Raw genomic sequence first — 21,383 nt, forward strand, 5'->3', positions numbered from 1 at the left:
TTTCAATGTTCTATTGTACTTAATGTACACTAGATCATTGAGACGCGATAGTGCAATTCTTTCAACAATGCTTTCAAACAACTTATACATTTTGGTGGAATCGGTAGATTCATTGCTAGCATCAACAGAACCAAGAAATACACTACCGATTGGAGAATTCACCAAAATATTGATGATCATTTTACCATTTCGTGCCGTCCATTTGTCCATCATAATGGAGCATCCAAACTTTGTTCATTGCACTTTATGCTCATCAACGATTTTTTTCACTTTCTCCACCTCTTTTTTTGGGTGAGTAACTCTAACTTCATGAAATGTAGGAGGCTTCATTCCAGGGCCATGTTGTCCTACTGTCTCAATAAATTTATCAAATGATTTGTGATTGACAGAATTAAAAGGGAGCCCCGCATCATACATCCATATTGCGAAAGTACTTACCGCATGCTCTCTTAGAATTCACTTTGTTTCATCAATTCCTTCTCCTTTTTCAAAGCCTCCTTTTTGTGTTGATTTATGTGGAAAATAGAGATTCATAGGGCCTTTCGTCACATTCCGTGCGGTGGATGATGCACCTCCACTAGAAGATATCTTTGGAGTTTTGGAGGGAGGCTTCATTTCCGCATATTCATCCATATCATCAACATCATCAATATCAATATATTCTTCCGGCTGCCTCACTTGAAATTTGGGATTATTAGCGATTTTATTTTGCATATAAGCCCTTACTTCTTCTCTAATCTCCGACGGACAAGCTGTACATTGTTTAACATTCATGAAACCACCCACTAGATGTTGTTTGTGTCGAGTTATTCCACCATTAAAAGTACTCCCACAAAAGTTACAATTAACCGAATCTTTCGTTGCTCCTTGAGTACCATAATTCCATCCAATATCCCTCTTTTTGCTAGCATCCGCCATTGAATTGACTATTGTACAATACAACATATACTATATTAATTAGTAATTACTATTAATTACAATAGAAGAATTTTTTTTAAAATAAAATAATAGACAACACAGTAAAAGGCTGAAAGCAGTAGCATTCAACAGCATATTACAGTGAAGAAAGAAAACAGAGGAAAAAAACAGAGCATTGAAGAAAAAGAGGAAACAAACAGAGCATATTACAGTGAAGTGTGAACAAAGAAAACAGAGGATAAAAATAGAGCATTGAAGAAAAAGAGGAAACAAACAGAGCAGTCAGCAGAGAAGGCAGAAAACAATAGTATCTCAATTTTTATTTTTTTTGAGAAAGAAGTTCAGGATTTCAGATTTTCTTCACTAGAGAATTGCGAGATTGAAGGAGAAAGTAAGAGAAGAAGAGGACTGAAGGAGAAGAAGAAAGAAAAGAAGCCATACCTTTCAATTCGCGCGAGTCAACTGAAGGAGAAGAGAATCGCGAGGTTGAAGGAGAAGCAGAATCGCGTCTGAGTCCCAATTTTGGAAATATGAAAAAAAACCCTAATTTTGACTAATATTATTAAGTCAAAACCTTTTTAAAATTTTAATACTAAAAGGCGCCGCCATTCACGTCGCCTTTACGTCGCCTCACGTCGCCTAACTGATCTCGCCGCGCCTCACTGGGAAATGGCGCGACATCCTCGCCTCGCCTCGCCTTCTCTCCTTTGGCGAATGGCGAGCGCCATTAAGAACACTGATGGAAAGAGAAGTACACTATGCATATGTGGTTAGATGAAACAAGACATAGTGGTGGATAGGGGTTAGCGTTCAGTTCTTCGGTTATTTATTACTCCATCCGTCCCATTTTATGTGAGGTAGTTTGACTCGGCACGGAGTTTAAGAAAGAAAGGAAGTACTTTTAAAACTTGTGGTCTAAAATGAAGGATAAAAAATTTGTGTGGCTGTAAATCATTTCATTAAGGGTAAAATATACATTTTATAGTTAAATTGTTACTTAATATAGAAATGTGTCATTCTTTTTGGGACTGACTAAAAAGGAAAGTAAGTCACATAAATTGGGACAGAGGGAGTAGTACATACCGTATACTGAACTGAAATTCATTTGTTTCTAATTTTTTTCTTTTGTATGGGCCTGATTAATGTGTTATTAATTGATGCAAAAATAGCTGATCTCTGCCAGTACACACCTCTTTACCCATCAGTTTAATCTCATTAAACCAAAAAACTTTAAATCTTTGTTTATTTTTTGTAGTTACTACTAGACACTGGTCATAATTCTATCCATAATTATTCTTTTTACTTTCTCCTTCCTTCATGTACATTATTCCACTTTGTTGCTATCAAATGCTTTAGTCTCACTGTGTTTTCATTCTTTTATTTTTATTTTTATTTTTATTTTGTTTATAAATACACGACTAAGAAAAGCGAATTGGATTTGAACGAAACTTGGGAAACGAAATAGATTTCAAATGAATATATTCTCCTGTTCTAATTCTTACTTGTTTGGTTTCAAGTTATATTTTGATCCAGTAAATTATATTAGTTTAAGCCCCTTTTTAAAATTTATTGAATGAGCCATTTTAAATTCAAATTATTGGGTCAACTCAACAATAGATCATGATTCAACCCGTTAAAATATTGAGTGAATTGGATGAATTATGTAGGTTTAGTTTAGGGGTGACAAATGGGCGGATTGAAAATGGATTGGATTGCTATCCATCCATACGAATATGTGTAAAAATGGATTGGGTAAGATAAAAATTGGGTAAAATGGTCCTAATCCACTTTAATCTTCTAAACCCAAAAAATTTATACATTAAACTGGTCAAGCTGAGTATTCTTTGTATGCAATTTGCTAACTGAAAATTTAAAATTTTCAACTTTCAACTGGTGCCTTAATTACTTCCTCTGCATTTGTCTGGCCAGTGGCCTCTGATCACTTCATAAATTCTACAAAAAGAAGAATGAGTCAGAAATACAGTAACAACAACATACCCAGTGAAATCCCACAGGTGAGGTCTGGGGAGGGTAGAAGGAGTCAGAAATGATAAAGGAAAAAAAGATATTTTAAAAAAACTACTGTAAGTGCGACACAACTGAGCTTGGAGCATATCACGCCCCCAGTGAGACATAATTGATATAAATCTAACTATAGAGTAAATGACTCAGCATTTTAACCTTTAAATAACTAAAAATGTGTGCTTTAATGTGGTCTACCGCCAGCTGCTCGATCAATAAGTTATGAAATACCGTCAAGTTATGTGTGACTTGTGTGTTATCAATATAATCTAACAAACAATGTTTATTGCAATATCTGATGCAAATAAAATGTGTTCACTTTCAATAAATTTAAATGAAAAAAACAGCTCAAAAATATATTAAAAAATTACTTTGAATCCATCCCAAATTAACGGAACAATTTTGTCATTTTCTCTATGCAACAGCCGACAAAAGTGGAGTTTAGTTGGGTGGGATAGTAGTAGTAGGGATTAATGGTGTAGGCAGCAGCGGAGCTAGGGTGGCAGGAGGTTCATCGGAGCCCCCTTCACCAGGAAAGTATACGGTATACGTAGGGACTAATATGATACTTCTGTGTGTATATTGCATATTGAACCCCCTTGGCATAACTTGAGAATCTATTTGGAATCCCCTTGATGAAAATTCTACCTTCGCCTTCGCCACTAGAGGTAGGGGGTGGATTAAATTAAGAAGGATAATTTGAATCAAAATCTGTAAATATTTGTTCATTGGTTAACGTTTTCCAAATTTTATTTTGAGAATGTAATCAAGTAGAGATTAGTGGTTTATCCATTTGGGTCCATGAAATATGACAGATTCATTTCTGAGTTCAAATATAAATACCCATATTTGTCCATATTTTTATGGTTTAAAAATAAACTGAAATCTATATTTACCCATTTGAAATATAAATGATCCAACTCATTATAATATGAGTTAAATGGACTGATTTTATAAATATGGGCTGAAATTGCCGGCTCTTATAATCTGCTCAAACTATAAACTAAACAAACTACTCATACCTCATGTGTTTCCCAATCATCTCCTATACATTCTAATAATTAGTAATTAATACTCCCTCTGTTCAACAATAGTTGTCCACTATACTATTTTGGGATGTCCAACAATATTTGCCCACTTTATGAAATCAATGGATAATTTTACACTTAGTTCCTAATTTACCCTTAACATTAATTATAGTCATTTTCCTATTACATTTTTTAAGACATTATATTTATTATATTCAAAGGATGATACAGTAAAATTACTCTTCTATTTATAGTTTCTTAAGAAGTGTGCAAAGTCAATAGTGGACAACTATTGTTGGACAGAGGGAGTACAAAAAAGATGAAAAAACTGCACAATGCAACTGGACTTAACCATTTGACTTTGACAATTAGAGGAATAGAAGCCCATCAGCTTATGATAAATGGGTGACGACTTCTCCTTATTTATTTCATTATAAGGAGAAGTCGAGAAGGTTTAGTTCTCATTTCCTTTAGTAATATCTATTCAATGTTTTGGGAGTGCTTTCATCTTCCAATACTTAATGTTGTCTTAACTCTTAAAATGTCTATGTTCATCTAATCAATCAAGCTAATCAACTCAAGTATTTTTATCTTAATGAATGCCAACATTCTCATCCTTTCTCTCAAATAATGGAGAATCTAAGGAGTTGTAGTTTTGAATAGTTATTTGCTAGAAATAAAAAATGTGCTTTTTGATGTGGTGGTCAAGCAGCAAGAAGATATACTTTTGGTGTGCGGATTACTTTTGAACTAATCTGAAATTATATATCACTTTCTTATTAAATGATCAATTATTCTTGAGGGAATTGTTGGACCTGTCTATTAAGATCCTACATTTATTATATTTACTTCGTATGTGGAAGCTCATTAAGATCCTATTTAATGCATTAACAACTAAAAGTTCGGTTGGGTACCCTATAACTGAGAGCTGAACCAAATACTGAAGTTGTAGAGAAAATAGAACCGAAACTGAACCAAAGAACCGAATACTGAAGTTTCAGAAAGAATAGATCCGAAACTGAACCAAAGAACCGAATTAGTTCGGTTCAGTTTGTTTTTTGGATATTTATGTCCACCCTTAGTGGTGGACATTCATCTTGCATTTCGGAACGATATCCTATGAGGTAAATGTACTTCAAGTGTATTTTTAAGTTAATATATAGCTTCAATCATATAAGAGAGGAAAAAAAGTTAGTATATAGGAATAATAATTAATGAATGCCAGTTAAATTCTCAGTAACAAGCAGGTAAACACACCTAAAAGAGAATAGGAAGCAGAAAGAGGTCATCGCCAGATTTCTCAATCATAATGGAACTGTTTCAACTTGTTGGGCCCATTCACATCAACATTATTCCATCTTCCATTCAGCTTGAGGGAACATATTTAGCAACCAGCCATAAATTCTTTCCTTTTCCTTTTTGGGAATTAGAAGTCTAAATTTCGATGTTTGCTAAATATTTCAAATACAACAAAGAATTGAATGAGAAGAACTAAGGATGGGCTATTGATTCACATGCTAGATGTGTGACGAACAGAGTGATAGTTCCATAGTGGAAGCAAATCTTGGTTTTCTTCTAGTTTTTGCGTCATAAGGCGGTTGTACCATGGTCTATGGTTCTCCTATATTTCACCCGCTAGTTATATATTGGATTGTGATGGGGTATAAGCAACTGTATGGAATGATATCGCAATTGTTACCTCTATTATGGTGGTTGTACTTCTTTAGCAATAGAACCATTGTGTAGTTTTGTCACTTTAGACTGTAAGGTAAACTTAAGTTAATATTGTGCGACACTGCTTCCCTGTTTGAGTATGCATGAGAATTCATGGCTTGTTTAAGCAGCTAATTTTTGACATTGTCATTAAGCTTATTAGTGCTTGGAAGAATAACATTAGCAATGTACTTATACAAAAAATATACATTAGCAACATGGCAAACAAAAGGGCAATTTTCCTGTGCTCTGGAACTACTGTCTACTAGCAGTGTAATGGCAGCACATTTAACATTTATTGACGTTGTTTTCCTGCAGATAATTGAGAAAGTGATTCCAATTGTGGAGAAGCGAAAACCGCCTCGTGTCCTGCGAAGAGTTTGCTCCATGCAGTGGTAATATATCATTGTGAGACGGGCATAGTTTAAAATTAATGCCTTCTGATATAGATAAAGAGTAAAGGAGCCTAACCATGCTGGGGGTAAGTGATATAACATCAGGATGGATAATTTAGCGGATGATGATTCTTTCTGAGTGGTAGTGCTTCCTTTGTAAAGAGCAGTATCGTGGCCTGGAAAATCTATAACGGGATCTAATATTTATGTAGTGGGGAGGGAGTTCATCGAAATCAAAACAATTATTTAGTTAGTTGTAGTTATAGGAGGTTTAGAATGCAAATGCCTCAACACAAGCATGGGAACGAGTGACTAATATTTTGTACTTTTTTTTTTGGTCAATGGCTCGTTATAGCATTTGCTAGCAAAAATGATCAATGATATGATCTCATGATTTTCTCCTGTGCTTGACATACGCGATGAAGTCATTGTATGCATCCCTATGCGTATGTTGGACTCTTTCATCATAAACAAGGAGTCATGTTTGTTGGGGCTAACAATTTTAAAGAGGACAAGGATATTATTATTGATTTGTGTCAAAATTTGGAGCAAAAAAGGAAGAGGAGAAAAGTTTGAAGGAAGTGAGTTGTTTGTAGTCCCTGGTACTTGGGACTGCACTCATGATTAAAGGAAAAGTAAATACTTCAGTCCCATCAATCTGTCACTTGTCTTGCCTCGCTATCATTTTATTTTTTGGTTTTGTTTGGTGTTTGGTATCTGCATTGGGATTTAGTTTTATTAGGGCTGCAAATTAGGTAGAAAAAACTGAAGACAGAATGGTCTGATAGACTTTTGTACTTGTATGAGTTTGTATTTTGGACCATTCTACTAGATCATTTGTCAATTGAACCCCTTTCATTGTGTGTGAACTTCAAACACTTGACAAAAATGACATATCATCATCCGCATCACTTATTATTTTTTTTTTTTTTAAAATCTATTTTTTCTTTCTTCTCCACTTCATTCCTCCTTCATCCCTGCACCTCTCTCCATTTTTTATTTTTTTTTGCATTAGAGATACCACCACAATCTTCCATTCTCACTAGTATCATTACATTCCTAAATAACTAACAATTATCATTCGATTTTTTTTTCAAAATTTCTTTCATTCACAACTTTTAATCGTATTTCTTTTACCAACATTTATATCTACCACTTGAACCACCATAAATCTCTTTTTCCCATTGATGTTAACGAATAGTCATTAAAATATATCAATATACTCTAATATTTGTACACAATTTTACATAACACATTTCACTTAATTTCACAAAGACGTTCAACAATCACTTTTCATCTTTCAAGATTGTTGAATCTTTTATCACTTTATGGGTTATAAATTACCCCAAAAACAAAAAAATACAAATCTACAACAACAATACAATTTTGTTCTATTCCCGAGAGGAAGAAAATGTGAAAAAAAAGACAAAAGAGAGAAACAAGAAACTGGAAAGGGCCGGAAAGGGGAGAAAGAAGAGAAATGGGGGTTTGAGAGTAGAAAGAAAAAAAAAAGAATTGGGGATGGGTGGGGTGGGAAAAGGAGAAAACTGAAAAAAAAGAAAATCTTTCACGCTCCATCTATGCGTGACATCACGCATTTGTGCCAACTCAATAATTAGTTGATACATAAGCTTAGTCAATGGTCAGAAGAGCTTAAAATATAGAGTTTCATTGAGTTTAAGGGTTCAGTTGACAAATAGTCAAATAGAAGGGTCCATCAGACCATTTTGCCAAAACTAAATTTGACAAAAATCCCTATCAAATTTACTAAATTTCATTATACTTTAAAATGATTACATAATTTCTCTCTCTTTCTCCTCCCCTTTCTCTCTCCCTCTTTCGCTACTTCTCTCCCCTCTTTCTGCTACGTAATTGATGTTGAACAATCGTTGAAGGACCACTAGTTAAAACATAACTACATCAAATGTATGTATTTGTGTAAACATATATGTATTTGAATAACTATATCTCTTGTATTCATCTTTAAGTATATACTTATGCATAAATTTGATATCAAATAGATAAATTTATACATAAATACATTACATTATATATATATATATATATATATATCAATACCCTCTCAGAACCTATATAATGTACTATGTACATATACACTTGATTTAATGCCTCACGCAGTCAAGACAAGGGCTTTTATAACCAAAAGCCAAAACATATACACCAAAGAATAGAGGACAAGTCATGTGTGCAGTGTGACAAATCTTAAATTGCATGCGTAATCTCCTACTTCCCTCTTCCTGTCTTTGTTCCCTATATTTGTTTGATAAATCTTATTTAAATATTTAAATTAAAACATATTCTAATTGAATATTTAAATATATGATAAAGTATTACTGTTATATTTTGAAAAAGTTTTTACGTTTTTCTTAAATGTCATTACAACGATAAATATAGTCCTCTATTAATTATACATTACACATCAACATCCATTTGAACGTTTGAGGTTTTACGTCTTATTCTTCAAAATGTGTATAATTAAAAGAGAATAACATAATTCAAGTGGTTAACTTATTAGTGTGATGGGCATTTAGAATATGCACAAACTCTTTCAAAATATTGAATTAAAAATGTCTAATAGAAATATTTTATCATATCTTTAGATCTTAATTGAATGTCTAAATGAAATTTATCGTAGAATTGTCAATCTATTTAAGCCTAAAATCTATGTATCTTTATTCTTTAAATTATTACAGGAGTATAACACAAATCAATTAGCAAAAGATGAAGCCCATAATGTGCCTCACTTATCTTCTTCCATTAAACCAAACAATATATCTGCTTCTGTTTCTGCCAAAAGAAATTGGAGAGTTCAAAAGGCTCTAGGAGAAGTACATGTTTTTGTCTTGTAGTTATTTGTCTTGGTATATACTTAATTGACTTTTTATACTTTTAATGTTTTAGGTCCACAAAAATCACACCCCCTTTATTTCTTTGTTAATATCTAAAAGCTTTTTAGTGCTCATATACTAGTAAAAAACAAAGTTAAAATTAAAAGAATAGTATATAATATATGATTAGTGGACATTACTAGAAACTAGCAAGTGTTTTAGAAGTAGTGCTAGTGTCTCATGCCTGTGGTAGATAGAGGCTTGGATTTCTTTTCTGGATCTTATCTTATAATAAAATCCAGTCTTTATGCTACTTTTTCACTGTGCTCTAGATTTACGTACGTTTGACCTATTTTTTTGACCTAGCTACTATACATTGGAAATAATTTTGGTTTAATTAACTTTGTATACTACTTCTCTGCTTTATATTTTATATGATGTAGTTTGATTTGATATCGAGTTTAAGAAATAAAGACTTTGAAAACTTTGTAGTCTAAAATAAGTGATAGATATTTGTGTGATTATAAATCATTTCATTAAAGCTAATATAAAATGTATTATTCTTTTGGAATATACTAAAAAAATGAGTCATATAAATTGAGACAAAGAAAGTATAACTTAAATGAGAAGAAGTTGTTCGGACGTTAAACAAGGAAACTCTTTTACTATTAGTAGATTAAGCAAATGGAGTACTACAAGTTTTAAGTAGTACTAATGAACAATTGCTTGAAAGCATTAACATGTGACAACCCACATCCTAGTAAAAGGTAAAAAAACCTAGAATTCTACGAACAAAGACTCAAATAATTATCATAAATTTAAAAGATTGTACTCAAAGTCTTAAACAAATGAAAATTGGGTTCCCCAAGAGCCCTATAATAGAGTAATAAATTCATAATCACAGAAAACTAATCATTTTGAAATAATAAAGCCCATCATCACTTATCACTCATCACCATCTACCCCAAAATCATCATAATTCCATGTTCCACTTTTTCTTAAAATAAAGAATCTTTCCGTTTGTTAAATTATTTATTTTCCGCAGACAAAATCATTACAACTTTTACTGTAAAAACATTAAAAGAAAAAATATACTATTATTTGTTACTCTATTAACAATGGAGATAATGGTAAAAAAAAACAAATTTGAACAATTACTCTTTTTTTTTCTTCAGTCGTTAATTGTTTTTCTTGAATTATCACAAGTTCTATTTTATTTTTTTTAATTTCAACTATTATCATTTATATATTTAAAACATACTTAGTTGAGTAGATGATGATAATTTAGATAAAAAAATAATAATTGATAGTTGATCTAATCCATTTCAATTGGTGTTTTAATATAGATGGTGATAGTTCAAATAGAAAAGACAAACAACTAATGGTTAAAGTGTGAAACTCATAAAAAGATTATAATTCAAATGTGTTTTTAACTCTTTATAGTACTAGTACTAGTAACACTAATAAATATTCTTTGTTCCATATTATTTGTTTACCTTTTCTTTTACACGTTCTTTAAAAAAAATCGTAAATAAAAAAGACATTTTTATTAATATGACATTTAATGTGTTTTAATACACTAACAATCCAAATCGTAGTCGGTGTTCGTCATTTAATTAAGCACGGCGTGGTCTGCTAGTCGTGTTAAACCATCCAAAAACCTCCGGGTGGTACAAACTAGATTGCCTCCGTAGAAGCAGGAAGTAACCTAACCTTTAAGAATTTGTTCAAGGGAGGACCCTCTGATCTATCAATGGAAAGAATAAGATCTCCATGTGTGGCGTGACAAGAAATCCTATTTCATTTTCTGATTTCAGGCTCTAAAGCACGAGCATTAAGTTACTTATGGAATCTAAGATCTCTCTCGACACGGAGAACTTCTCGAATGTCATTACGAATGATTACAATTTCATCAATACATACTAAAAGAAATAAACATAATAGTTTTCACGTTGACGATTAAAAAAGGACAGCTTGGGATTGAAGAAAACTAGCATCCACAGAAGCAGATTTGGCAAATCCATTTCGTGTGGCTTGTTAAAGTCCATAAAGGGATTGATTCAAGCAGCAAACTGAGTTCTCTCCTTGTGGAGAATATCCGTGAGGGAGAGACATGTATACTTTTTTTTTTTGAAAACATTTTAAGGCTTTATGCTCTAACTTACCTTCACAACTTTAGTTATCGTTGCCGTCCAGCTTAAAAATCATTGAATTAGTTGCCGGAGAAGGAAACTTCAACCTATTTATATGTTTTATCTATTAAGATTAAGATTAATAAAGGAAGTTTTTTTTAAAATAATTTTATAGTACTTTAAAAAGAATTAATTTAGGAGTAAAATGAGAAATATTTAATTATTTTTATTTTTAACCTCATAAATTATGATAAATATTTTTAATAATATAAAGGAGTAATATGAAATTGTTGGAGCAACACATTCCCCAAATTTTCATTACGAGTACACAAATTCAAAACAATTCCCGTGAAAAGCCTAACACACTGACAACTCTCTATTTTCTCCTCTTTCTTTGTGTAGTCTGTTTTTTCTTCCTTTAAATTACCTCAAAAAGCTTACATTATTTGTTACTCTCTTTAATCCCTTTGCTTTCCTCCACTTTGAATTTAGCACCAGTTTTCAGTATGAGAAATGTCTCTATGTTTTTCTTCATTCTTGGAAGTGTAATCTTTCAGCTTTCTCAAAGTGCAACGTCTGTAATAGTTGATGGAGTTTCACTATGGAAAAATCCAATTGTCCACATTGGTGATTCCATTAGTAAGTCGTCTTCTTTATACTATTATTTTGCTGTTTTTGGTACCTATTTTATTTGACCAAAATTATTTTCTTCAGTTTTTCAGCATAAGTATGAGTATAATGTGTACATTTTCAAGAATCAGAATGCCTTCAATGTCTGCAATTTCACTCAAGCTACACTTCTTACTAAATCTGATTCCAAGTCTTATACTGTAAGTTCCTCTTTCACTTTCTGTTGCTACCATCTGCCTTGAAATTTGAATTTGAACATGTATTTTACTTACATTACAAGTGAAAGTCCAATTTTTGACAACTTCAAAACATTTAACAAACAAAGCCCAAAATCTATGGTGAAACCTAGCTTCATGTGCGTGTTAAAGATTCAACTTTTTGAAAGTGCCACTAACTTCTTCAGCATATCGAACTTCACATTTGAAATTGAAAAGGGTGTTAGGGAATTCTTTCAATTGCTGCATAATTTCAAGATTCAAGCTTGAATTTACGCCAAAGTCTGAAATTTCTTGTAAATAACTTCAATTTCTTCCAAATTTTCAAGATTCAGGACTAGAATTCAAAAGGGTATCTTCAGAATTTTAATTTTTTTCTGATGAATTAAGTAATTTGCAGTGGCACCCATCAAGGCAGGGTGTTTTTTACTTCTCATTCAACAATGGGTCAAATGCAGCATGTTTACAAGGCCAAAAGCTAGCAATTAAGGTATCTCTTTCGACTCCGGCGGCAAGTCCTAACTCCTCGCCGGCAAATCCACCGGCGATATCTGGCGGCGTTGTGTCATCTTCTCCGGCATATCCATGGCCGTTTCAGCCGCGAGAAGCCACTCCCCCTAGCCCTTCACCGAGTGCTCTGTTCCCGGCAAATGGGCCAATGGTACCGGAAAAAGGAGGTGAAATTCCGTTTATTAACAGTAATCCGGCGGTTCCATTGCCAACCGGTGAAGTAGATTCTGCCACTATCCGGCCTTTGCCAACTTCCGGTTCTAATCACCAGGTAATTCATCAAATTGATATTACTTCGGCGTCAATTTATCTGACATGGTTTGATTCATACAAAATAATAGAAAAAAAATTAAAATTAAATATTTCTAATCATAGAATATATGATTTTTTTGGGCACATTAAAAAAAAAGTGTCAAGAAATTTAAATATATTCTGAATAATTTAATACATCAAGAATTTGGTTAAAGGTATATGCATATAATAGTGAGTCATCATGTCCAAAAAGAAAAAGGTAATAGAAAGCAAAAGGAATAGTGGTAAATTGATTTAGCATTTTTCTTTTTTGGGACGAAAGTGCTTAATTTGATTTTTGCGGTCCATATAATATAGTACTTTTTTAAGAGGAACGAAATAACTCGATCAAGAGGAGAGGAACAAAGAACGAAACTTTACGACCAATAGTTTGCTCAAAAAAGAGAGAATTAATTCCAGAAATAACTACTGGTTGACTGCTAACTATTTTTTCATTTATTACTTTTAAGGTTAACCTTTTTTTATTTATTAATTAGGAGTATTGTTAACATCTTTATTACTATTTGTTTTTTTCTCTCTTCTTTTTTTTTTTTAAAAAAAATCTCTTAATGACTTTTTCCTTTTTTTTTTTGGTTAGTCTATCTTCTTTTTTATTTTTCTATTTTTTTTTAATCTTTTTCTTCTTTTATTTTAAATTAAAATAAATTAGACTATAACAAAAAATAATAGTGAAAATTACGAAAATCACTAATTTATTTAATTAAATCAAATTTACAAAAAAATATGTCTATGATTTATTTATTTGTTGCAAATGTAAACAAAAGTTATATCTAAAATATGACTATTTTTTATAGTAACTTGTTTTACAAATAAAACTTGTTAAAATTATATAAAAATTCAAATAGCAAAACTAAACTTAAATTTCTATTTGTTCTTATTGTAAATTTTTTGAACAAATGAATATGTATGTGTGATATCTTGTCAGTATATGATATATACATATACATGTTATAGAGGATTGAATAATATTTTTATGAAGGAATAACGTTGTAATATATGAATTGATACTCTGTTATGAAATGATATATATCTTGCGGTATCACATTTGATTGAGAAGTAACTTTTTCAAGTAATGAACTTGTTTCAACGTTACCAAGTCAACATATGATATATATACCATGTATAGATGATTGATCTTTTTTTTTTTTGGAAAATAAATAAATTAGTTAATTTTGATATTTTTGTAAATATATGATATATCATCTGAGTCAGTTATCTATGGTACCGTGTTAGTATATATATATATCATGTGAAAATCATAAAGGATTGAGTTATTTTGAAAGATGGATCATTCTTATAATACCATATCAGTATATTATATGTGAGTATCATAGATAATTGATAGTACAATATTTTTTTGAAGGAATAAATTTGCCTTCTAAAATACCCCGTCAGTATATAATATATCATCCAACATTAATTAATTGTCATTAGATTTGATGTCACTAAATATTTTAAGGACATTTTAGTGAGTGCTAATTGCCGCTAAAAATGCAATTTTAGCGGCAATTAAGCTATTGTCTCTGAAGATAATTTTTGGTGTAGTGTAAACCACACAAAAAAGAGATTCAAACTAATATAACTTAAAATTTTAAATTTTTTTTAGGATTTTTGAAATTTCAAGAACGAACCCAAAAAAAGAAAAGAAAAAAGAAAATAGAAAAAGATGACAAAAAAGAAGAAAAAGAAAGAGGGGAATTTAATTAAAAATAACCTAAAAAGTGAATGAAAAAGAAAAGAACAAAAGGGACAAAAGGAGGCTGATGATAGTGGTACTGATTAGATTCATGATTAGTTCTAATTTTATTTTCATTGATGTTTTTAAGTACTTAATTAATTAATTTAGTTTTTTCTAAAAAAAAATTTGGAAATGCAGGTGGTGGGGTTTTCAGCAATTCAAAGAAGTGTGTGCTTTGCAATTTTCTTAATGATGCTTTAGACAATGCAAAAAGGAGAGAGAGAGAAAGAGAAAAGTTTGAAATGTAAAAAGAGAGATTCCACTCTTGGGATGTAGTTTTGAATCTAAAGTAGCTTTAAAAGGGGGTGATTATCATCATGATTACTACTAATATCATCTGTAATATTGCTATCCTTTGATCCTACTTTGGTCTTAGTTTAGTCTTGGCACCTTATCATTTTACTCCTTCATGTTTTTTGTCAACAAATACTATTCCCTTCGTCTCAAATTATTTGTCATAATTATTAAAATCAAATTATTTGCCATTTTAGATGGGACTTACGAACTAATACCTCTCGGTGCATTTTTAGCGCGCCTAGCCTTGAAGCTCTTCTCAGAACTAGCATAGTGTAAAGAAATAGATCCTGAGTCTAACTTAACTCCAAAAGTTAGCTCACGAGGAGACAATTGTCCAAGTCCAAATTTGGACCTAATTCAACTCCAAAAACTAACTCATATGAGAAGATTGTCCGCCCATGAAAAGAGATCGTCCATCTCTTTTATTTTTCATCTGATGTGAAACTCATCGACACATTAATAAACGCCTTTAAAACACTGGTATTAATAAGGCCTAACAAGAATATGTTTGAAGATTCAAGATTGGTAGCATCCTTGTAGTGACCTAAAAGCCCACGACCAAATGTTCCAACAATTCAGGTTTTAATGTATAAAGCCCAAGACTATAGTCTATAGCTATGGTGGCAACTGTTCATTTAATAAGCACATTGTAGTGAGCTAAGGAGATATGTTAAATAGAATTGCAATTTGCAAGGCAGGCTAAAAAAGTTGTTTGGTAGGTAATTAGAGTTATACAGAAATTAATGAATTAGTTATGAGTGAATCTATGTACTCCCTCTGTCTCTAATTACTTGTCCACTTTTCATTTTTTGGTTGTTCCTAATTACTTGTCCGTTTTGACAAATCAAGAAAAGACAAAAAAAATTACCTATTATACCCTCAATTAATTTCTTTTTAAAAAATAGAACTTCTTGAAAATCTCAAGTTTTTAATTCATCCACTTCATAATTAATAGGGGTAAAATAGTAATCTCACTATGTCATAATTGTTTTATTAATAGGTGTGTCAATTTAAAAGTTGACAAGTAATTATGGACAGAGGGAGTATTATTATTTTATGCAGATATTAGTTATTCCATCTCCTATCCACATAAAATAACACATAGATTTCCTCGTAACTTACACATATACGCATTAGTTATGTGAGTTTTTAAATTGTCAACCAAAAGTCATATTAATTTTATTTATGAATAACTTATTTCCTATCTACCTACCAAACGACGTAGAAGTTGTGCGAAAATTAACATATAAATAACTTATTTCTTATCGAGCAACGAAATGATCATAATTAAACGAACACACCTTAAGAAAAAGTGATACAAAGTGCTCATAATAATGTTATGCTTTTAAAGGCTCAATTACAAACTCATAACCACACAACAAATTGAACCTAGTAATCACCAAACTCTCTTTTTACAATCAAATGAAAAAAGTAAAAAAAAAAAAAAGCAAACAAGAGTTGCAGAAAATAACAACATTCATGCTATGTTGTTAGCCTTTTAACCTTTTCTTTTCACAGATTGATTCTTAGTTCTTATGAGATGAATGACAAAGACAACAAGAGATAATATTAAGGCTGATCCAGCTGCAACAATAGGCACACAAATTTTTGAGCTCTTCTTAGGCACATTGTCATTGTCATCTTCCTTTTTCCTTGATGTTACACTAGCTTGATCATCTTTATGTTCATCCCTCGAACTCGATGATTCAGGTTCATCATGACCTACAAAATCTCCGCGAGGCTCGTTGCTCTGGATGTTTGAGTCTACATTTGGTATTGATTCATCCTTAACAACGTGTTTTTCGACTACTTCACGTGGTTTTTCTATGCTTTCTAATACATTCTCCACAATTTCTTTCTCCTTTTCTTGATTTTCCTCTGCTTTTGGCTTATCCATATCTTCTTTAAATGTGACCTTTTTAGAAATTTTGTTACCTACAATTGGCAATTCTTCATGTTCCTTCACTTCAACAAATTCAATTCCAAGAATCCCTTTTACTTTCTTTGGCATTTTAACTGTCAATATGGATTTTTCATCATCAAATCTAGCCTTAATTTTATCCAAGATAACCCCATCTGGAATCTTGAAAGCCTTACTAAATTTTCTAACTTCTACATCTTTTTTGATCAATTTCCACCCTACCATCACAGTTTCTTGAATCAATTTTTCACCCCTTATCGCGATAATAGTCCCTTCTTCATTAATATCAACCTTAATGTTTTCTTGTATATAACCTATATACAGAGTTTTTACATATTAGAAGCAAGTACAAATGAACATGAAAATGGAAAAAAATTACTATGTGTATGATGAAGAGAAAAATTGACCTTTCAAATGGACAGTAAGGATGAACATTGTGTCTGTTTCTGTAGACTGGAAAAGAGGGCCAGCTCTGTCTTTTGCAAATTGGAATTCAGTAGAGGAGGATTCATTTGCAACTCTTGTAAGTTTGAGTCCCATTTCCATTTCCATTTTTCGCGGTTTTTCGCTACAAGAACTTTGATTATGCAAGATGAAATAAAGTTTTTTTTCAAGTCCAAAACAATGCAAATGCATATGCTTAACATAAACATGAGAGAAAAAGAACATATACTTTGCTTCATGACAAATTATACTTTGATTCAAGGATTATAACTTGTTATAGATGAAAGTTTGTTTTCTAAGTTTTGTCAAAGTTTGATGAAATTATTGACGACAATAATAACATACTCAGTGTAGTTTCACAAGTGGGGTTTGTGTGGTGTGTCTTGTGGGATAGGCAAGCAAAAAGGAAAAGGCCTTGTCAAATATGTGCACATTGCCTTCCAATTGGACTTCATTTGTACTACACAATGTAACACTTTTTAAGTTTAGTATTGCATACGATTGATTCGCAATTCTTTTTGCAGCTCAAACTCTATCAATGCTTTACAAGGCACACTTTTTTCAAATTATTTTTACTATAGGTCAAGTGACACTAGCATAAAAAGGCACCATCAAATATGAATAGGTCCTAGCCTATGTTTAATATCTTCCAATAATATTATTCTACTTTTGTTTAACATCGTACTAATAAGTTGGATCCAGAATTTTAAGTTTATGATTTTTAGATCACAACTTTTTTGTTTACTCGGTTTTGAATATATATTTTAAGACATATTGCCCCAATATATTTTCTAAACAAAATATGACATTTGAGCCAAAGCTATTGAGTTCTGTCTAATCCTTAACTTTACAAATCCACAATTAAAATTACTATTTAACTTCTTCTAGAAGTTCTCTAATTTAGCATTAGATGTGATTCGAAGTATTATCTACTATAATACAGAAAGATTTAGGGTCACAAAGACGAAGTATATCGAAGCAATCACGATATGCAAGCAAAGCTCATGACCTACTTGCAAAGTCTTTAGCTAAATGTTTCAGTTTCAAATTTTCGTTATCTTTAGTAGGAAGTGTTTTTATGTTCAAAATGCAAGTTTCTAATGCAATTCGATCTAATCAAGCTACTCTTGTGTCAAGTTAAGATGTCTATATGGTAATCGACAAAGTTAAGATGTATATGTGATTGTTATGAACAATTTTAAGTGACCATCTATATATTTCCGCTTTTATATTATATAAAATCTATTTTCTTGTTTCCAATTATTAATAGAAGATAAAGATGAAATATAGGGCAATTCTGTGCAAAGCATCTCAGAATATACACTAATTGAAACCGTTTTTTTAACTTTGAGTTATCAATTTAAAAATTAGCTCAAATCTTCCTCAAATTGTCTCCAAACAACCCCAAAATTAATATTCAAAGCCCATTAAGATGTTTCGAACAAAATTCGATATCATCCAATTAAAATAAATCACAACTACGCTGATCAAAAGATTTCGAACCAAAGTTCAATGGTCTTTAATAATATTTTCAAGTTTCTTTCTTCAAACTTAAGCAATATTTTCAATGTTATATTCATATTTTTTAAGAAGCAAAATGTAGCGTAGTAGTAGATCTCCGCTCGTATCCTTGGTGGTTGGAGTTGTTAAATTTTAGATTTCATAGTCATATGATTTCAATGCTTTTAAGAGTGAGTGGGTGGGTGGGAGTGGGGGAGATGAGTTTGACATGATGTCGATAAATGGTAAAGGCTTAATATGATGGCTAATTTCTCATAAAGACACTAACAATTCTATTGGCCTTGCACATTTATCCTAAATTGGACATGTAATATAATGTTGCATACTTTCTTAACACCAACTTTTTAATAAAACTTGTGGATACAATAATTGAAGAATGAAGTGATAGGCCTCCAACTTAAAAAGTTATATAAAAAAAATCAATGATAAGACTATAGAGTCAGTTATGATCCATTAAGCTAGCTCAGACTTGGATATGGGTTTCCAAATCCATGTGATGTGTTTGTGTTGGATTTAACTGAGTCTTATATGCTCTTGGTCCATCAATCAATTGGGATATGCATGTTCTACTCAAAGCTGATGGATCTAGATTAATAACAGAGTCCTGTTCGATCAAGCTTCTGAAAAGTCAAAAATATTTATCTCTCGTCTTGCTTCGCTATTTAAATTTTAAATTATGTTGTTAATTGTGAATTGTGATCACTCACTTGTTCTAAGTTTAACTTGTGTATATAAAATAAAATAATTCTGAGGATTAGTTTCAATCAACTTAAAGTTCAAAAATAATCAATTCATTCCACAGTTGTGTGTTTTATCACTTTAAAAAATGAGTGAATGAAGTGAAAAGATTGTGATTTTGGAATTGTGAATAACAATAAAGTATTTACAAGAATATTTTCTATAATAGAAAAAGACTGTCATCATTTTTTTTTGTTTTTCACCCGATGTTCAGTATCTATATTAGATCCCGATAAAATCCGAATTCGCATCGGAAAGTCCCACATTGAGGGTAAAGCGCTCCCTAACAAAAATGACTCCGTACCCAAGAGGGCTCAAACCCGAGACCTCTTGGTTAAGGATGAAGGAGTACTTACCACTCCACCACAACCCTTATTGGTAAAGACCGTCATCATTTATTATTATTATTATTATTATTATTATTATTATAGTACTAAAAGAGAGAGAAAACCAACTTTTGGTAATTAAAGCATAATAAAAACTGGTTACATTATTAGCTACTGGAAGGGGAGGGACCTTTTCGCATTTTGGCCTCTCATATACTTTTGGTAGGTATAGAAAATGACAATTCAAATTTATTGTAAGTTTGGTATATATATACTTCTATAAATCTTATCTCATTTGAGTGAATTATCATATCATTGCCCAAGCTGCTTTGATTGTGTATTAGAGAAAATGGTACTATATTATTGACTAGTATTATTTTTATACAAAGTAAATCATGATAATATTGACAAAATGGTGTGTTAATCCTATTTTGATACACCATATTCATTAAAACAAACGTAACAAACCAAGCAATTAATAAAAATAATATTACGTATATAATTCTATAAATCCCAGTTAATCCTGATTAGAATTGTTTTTGTTTTCTTTCACATCTGGTGTATTTAAAAAATATTTAAATAATATAAATATCTTATACTAACATGTTTTAATAGTACTTTAGTATATAAGAAGGTCATTCAAATAATAATGACAAAAACACTTCAATATTAATGGTTCAAACTTCAAAGAGAAAATATCCATTCAAATAATAATGACAAAAAACACTTCTTATTAAAAGAAGAAATATTTATAGAAAATTATCGGAAGCCTCTTTAACTCTTGCTCTAAAAAGGAAGTTAATGGATAAGAAACTTGTGTACAATTTTAATGGTAATTAGTAAAGTGGTATATAGAAATGGTTATCGAATTAGCTGTCCTCGCTAAATAATGAAGATGAATAGTGCTATATCATCTTTACACTTCTACCAATTAGGTGCAAAGTCAAACCATAAAAATAAAAAAAATAAAAACTTCTTCTATATATAATCTATCCTCAACTCCAAAAAAAAAGAATGGAAAAAAACATTAAACAATTTAAAAAATAAAGAATAACAAAACCTCTCATAGCCACAATGCTTATAGGCAACCCTCAAAAATGAGAAAATTTTACCTACTTGTTGAATTTTATAAGAATTAATATTGGCCAATATCAAAAGCAATATTATTTTATACTCTAAATAATAGGGGTCTCTAGAGAGGATGTGCCAACGAATTGAAGACCTTTTGGAATTTAATAAAGGATTCAATGATGTCACGTGAAGAAAAATAATATAATATAATGTCAATGGCATGGTTCAATCTATTCCAAATTTTGCAACTTGCAAGTAGCAGTTGAGATGTCCACATGACATTTCCATGCATCTAATTATTTGGCTACTTGGTTAGTAATTATATTTTCTATAATGTTTCTACCTCTTATATAATTCAAGAAATGAACATTCACCGTTCAAGTGAAATGGTTGAAATTCTTTCACTTTTAAAAATTAGGACGATTCATATCCAATTTTGCTTTGGAAAATATACGACTTTACACAATTCTTCAGTGCAATTGGAAGCCCCTCTCTCTTTCTTGATTAGCCTAAACTTAGTTCGATAAAAATTTGAGTCCTCAAAATGAAAACAAATTCTCACAACATGTGTTAATTATGACTACCTCATACATGTGTTATCAA

The 21,383-nt window shown here is 31.3% G+C and overlaps 3 protein-coding genes and 1 long non-coding RNA gene across 4 annotated transcripts in view; 2 read left to right on the forward strand and 2 right to left on the reverse strand.

The window, feature by feature from the left end:
• The window catches only part of LOC102585425 (G-box-binding factor 4-like), a 13,930-nt gene extending 7,430 nt beyond the window's left edge, over window positions 1-6,500 (forward strand). Inside the window, exon 4 of the mRNA XM_006359747.2 lies at window positions 6,000-6,500. Coding sequence (XP_006359809.1) covers window positions 6,000-6,080 — 81 coding nt within the window. The 3' untranslated portion in view covers window positions 6,081-6,500. The remainder of the gene's footprint in view (window positions 1-5,999) is intronic.
• On the reverse strand, window positions 461-1,792 carry LOC107063118 (uncharacterized). Its single transcript, XR_001475091.1, has 2 exons — window positions 1,360-1,792; window positions 461-926 (listed from the first exon to the last, which is right to left on the reverse strand). It is a non-coding gene; the product is annotated as an uncharacterized lncRNA (long non-coding RNA).
• A 4,879-nt stretch (window positions 6,501-11,379) lies between the features above and the next one.
• LOC102585764 (uncharacterized) lies at window positions 11,380-14,864 on the forward strand. The gene is made up of 4 exons (XM_006359748.2): window positions 11,380-11,696; window positions 11,772-11,887; window positions 12,303-12,683; window positions 14,601-14,864. The coding sequence occupies exons 1-4, from the start codon at window positions 11,564-11,566 to the stop codon at window positions 14,661-14,663; spliced, it is 693 nt and encodes a 230-aa protein (XP_006359810.1). The 5' UTR covers window positions 11,380-11,563; the 3' UTR covers window positions 14,664-14,864.
• A 1,228-nt stretch (window positions 14,865-16,092) lies between these two features.
• Window positions 16,093-17,321, reverse strand: LOC102595597 (uncharacterized). Its single transcript, XM_006359774.2, has 2 exons — window positions 17,088-17,321; window positions 16,093-16,994 (listed from the first exon to the last, which is right to left on the reverse strand). The coding sequence occupies exons 1-2, from the start codon at window positions 17,314-17,316 to the stop codon at window positions 16,258-16,260; spliced, it is 966 nt and encodes a 321-aa protein (XP_006359836.2). The 5' UTR covers window positions 17,317-17,321; the 3' UTR covers window positions 16,093-16,257.
• Window positions 17,322-21,383: the final 4,062 nt, after the last annotated feature.

Source organism: Solanum tuberosum, unplaced genomic scaffold, assembly GCF_000226075.1.
Source record: "Solanum tuberosum cultivar DM 1-3 516 R44 unplaced genomic scaffold, SolTub_3.0 scf00294, whole genome shotgun sequence".
Lineage (NCBI taxonomy): Eukaryota > Viridiplantae > Streptophyta > Magnoliopsida > Solanales > Solanaceae > Solanum > Solanum tuberosum.

Excerpts from the sequence above, each read along its gene's own strand:
- LOC102585764 (XM_006359748.2), top strand. The coding sequence starts at position 11,564 with ATGAGAAATGTCTCTATGTTTTTCTTCATTCTTGGAAGTGTAATCTTT. Across the intron at positions 11,697-11,771 it reads CCACATTGGTGATTCCATTA|TTTTTCAGCATAAGTATGAG; the intron begins GTAAGTCGTCTT and ends TATTTTCTTCAG. Across the intron at positions 12,684-14,600 it reads CTTCCGGTTCTAATCACCAG|GTGGTGGGGTTTTCAGCAAT; the intron begins GTAATTCATCAA and ends TTGGAAATGCAG.
- LOC102595597 (XM_006359774.2), bottom strand. The coding sequence starts at position 17,316 with ATGCATTTGCATTGTTTTGGACTTGAAAAAAAACTTTATTTCATCTTG. Across the intron at positions 16,995-17,087 it reads CCTTACTGTCCATTTGAAAG|GTTATATACAAGAAAACATT; the intron begins GTCAATTTTTCT and ends CTCTGTATATAG.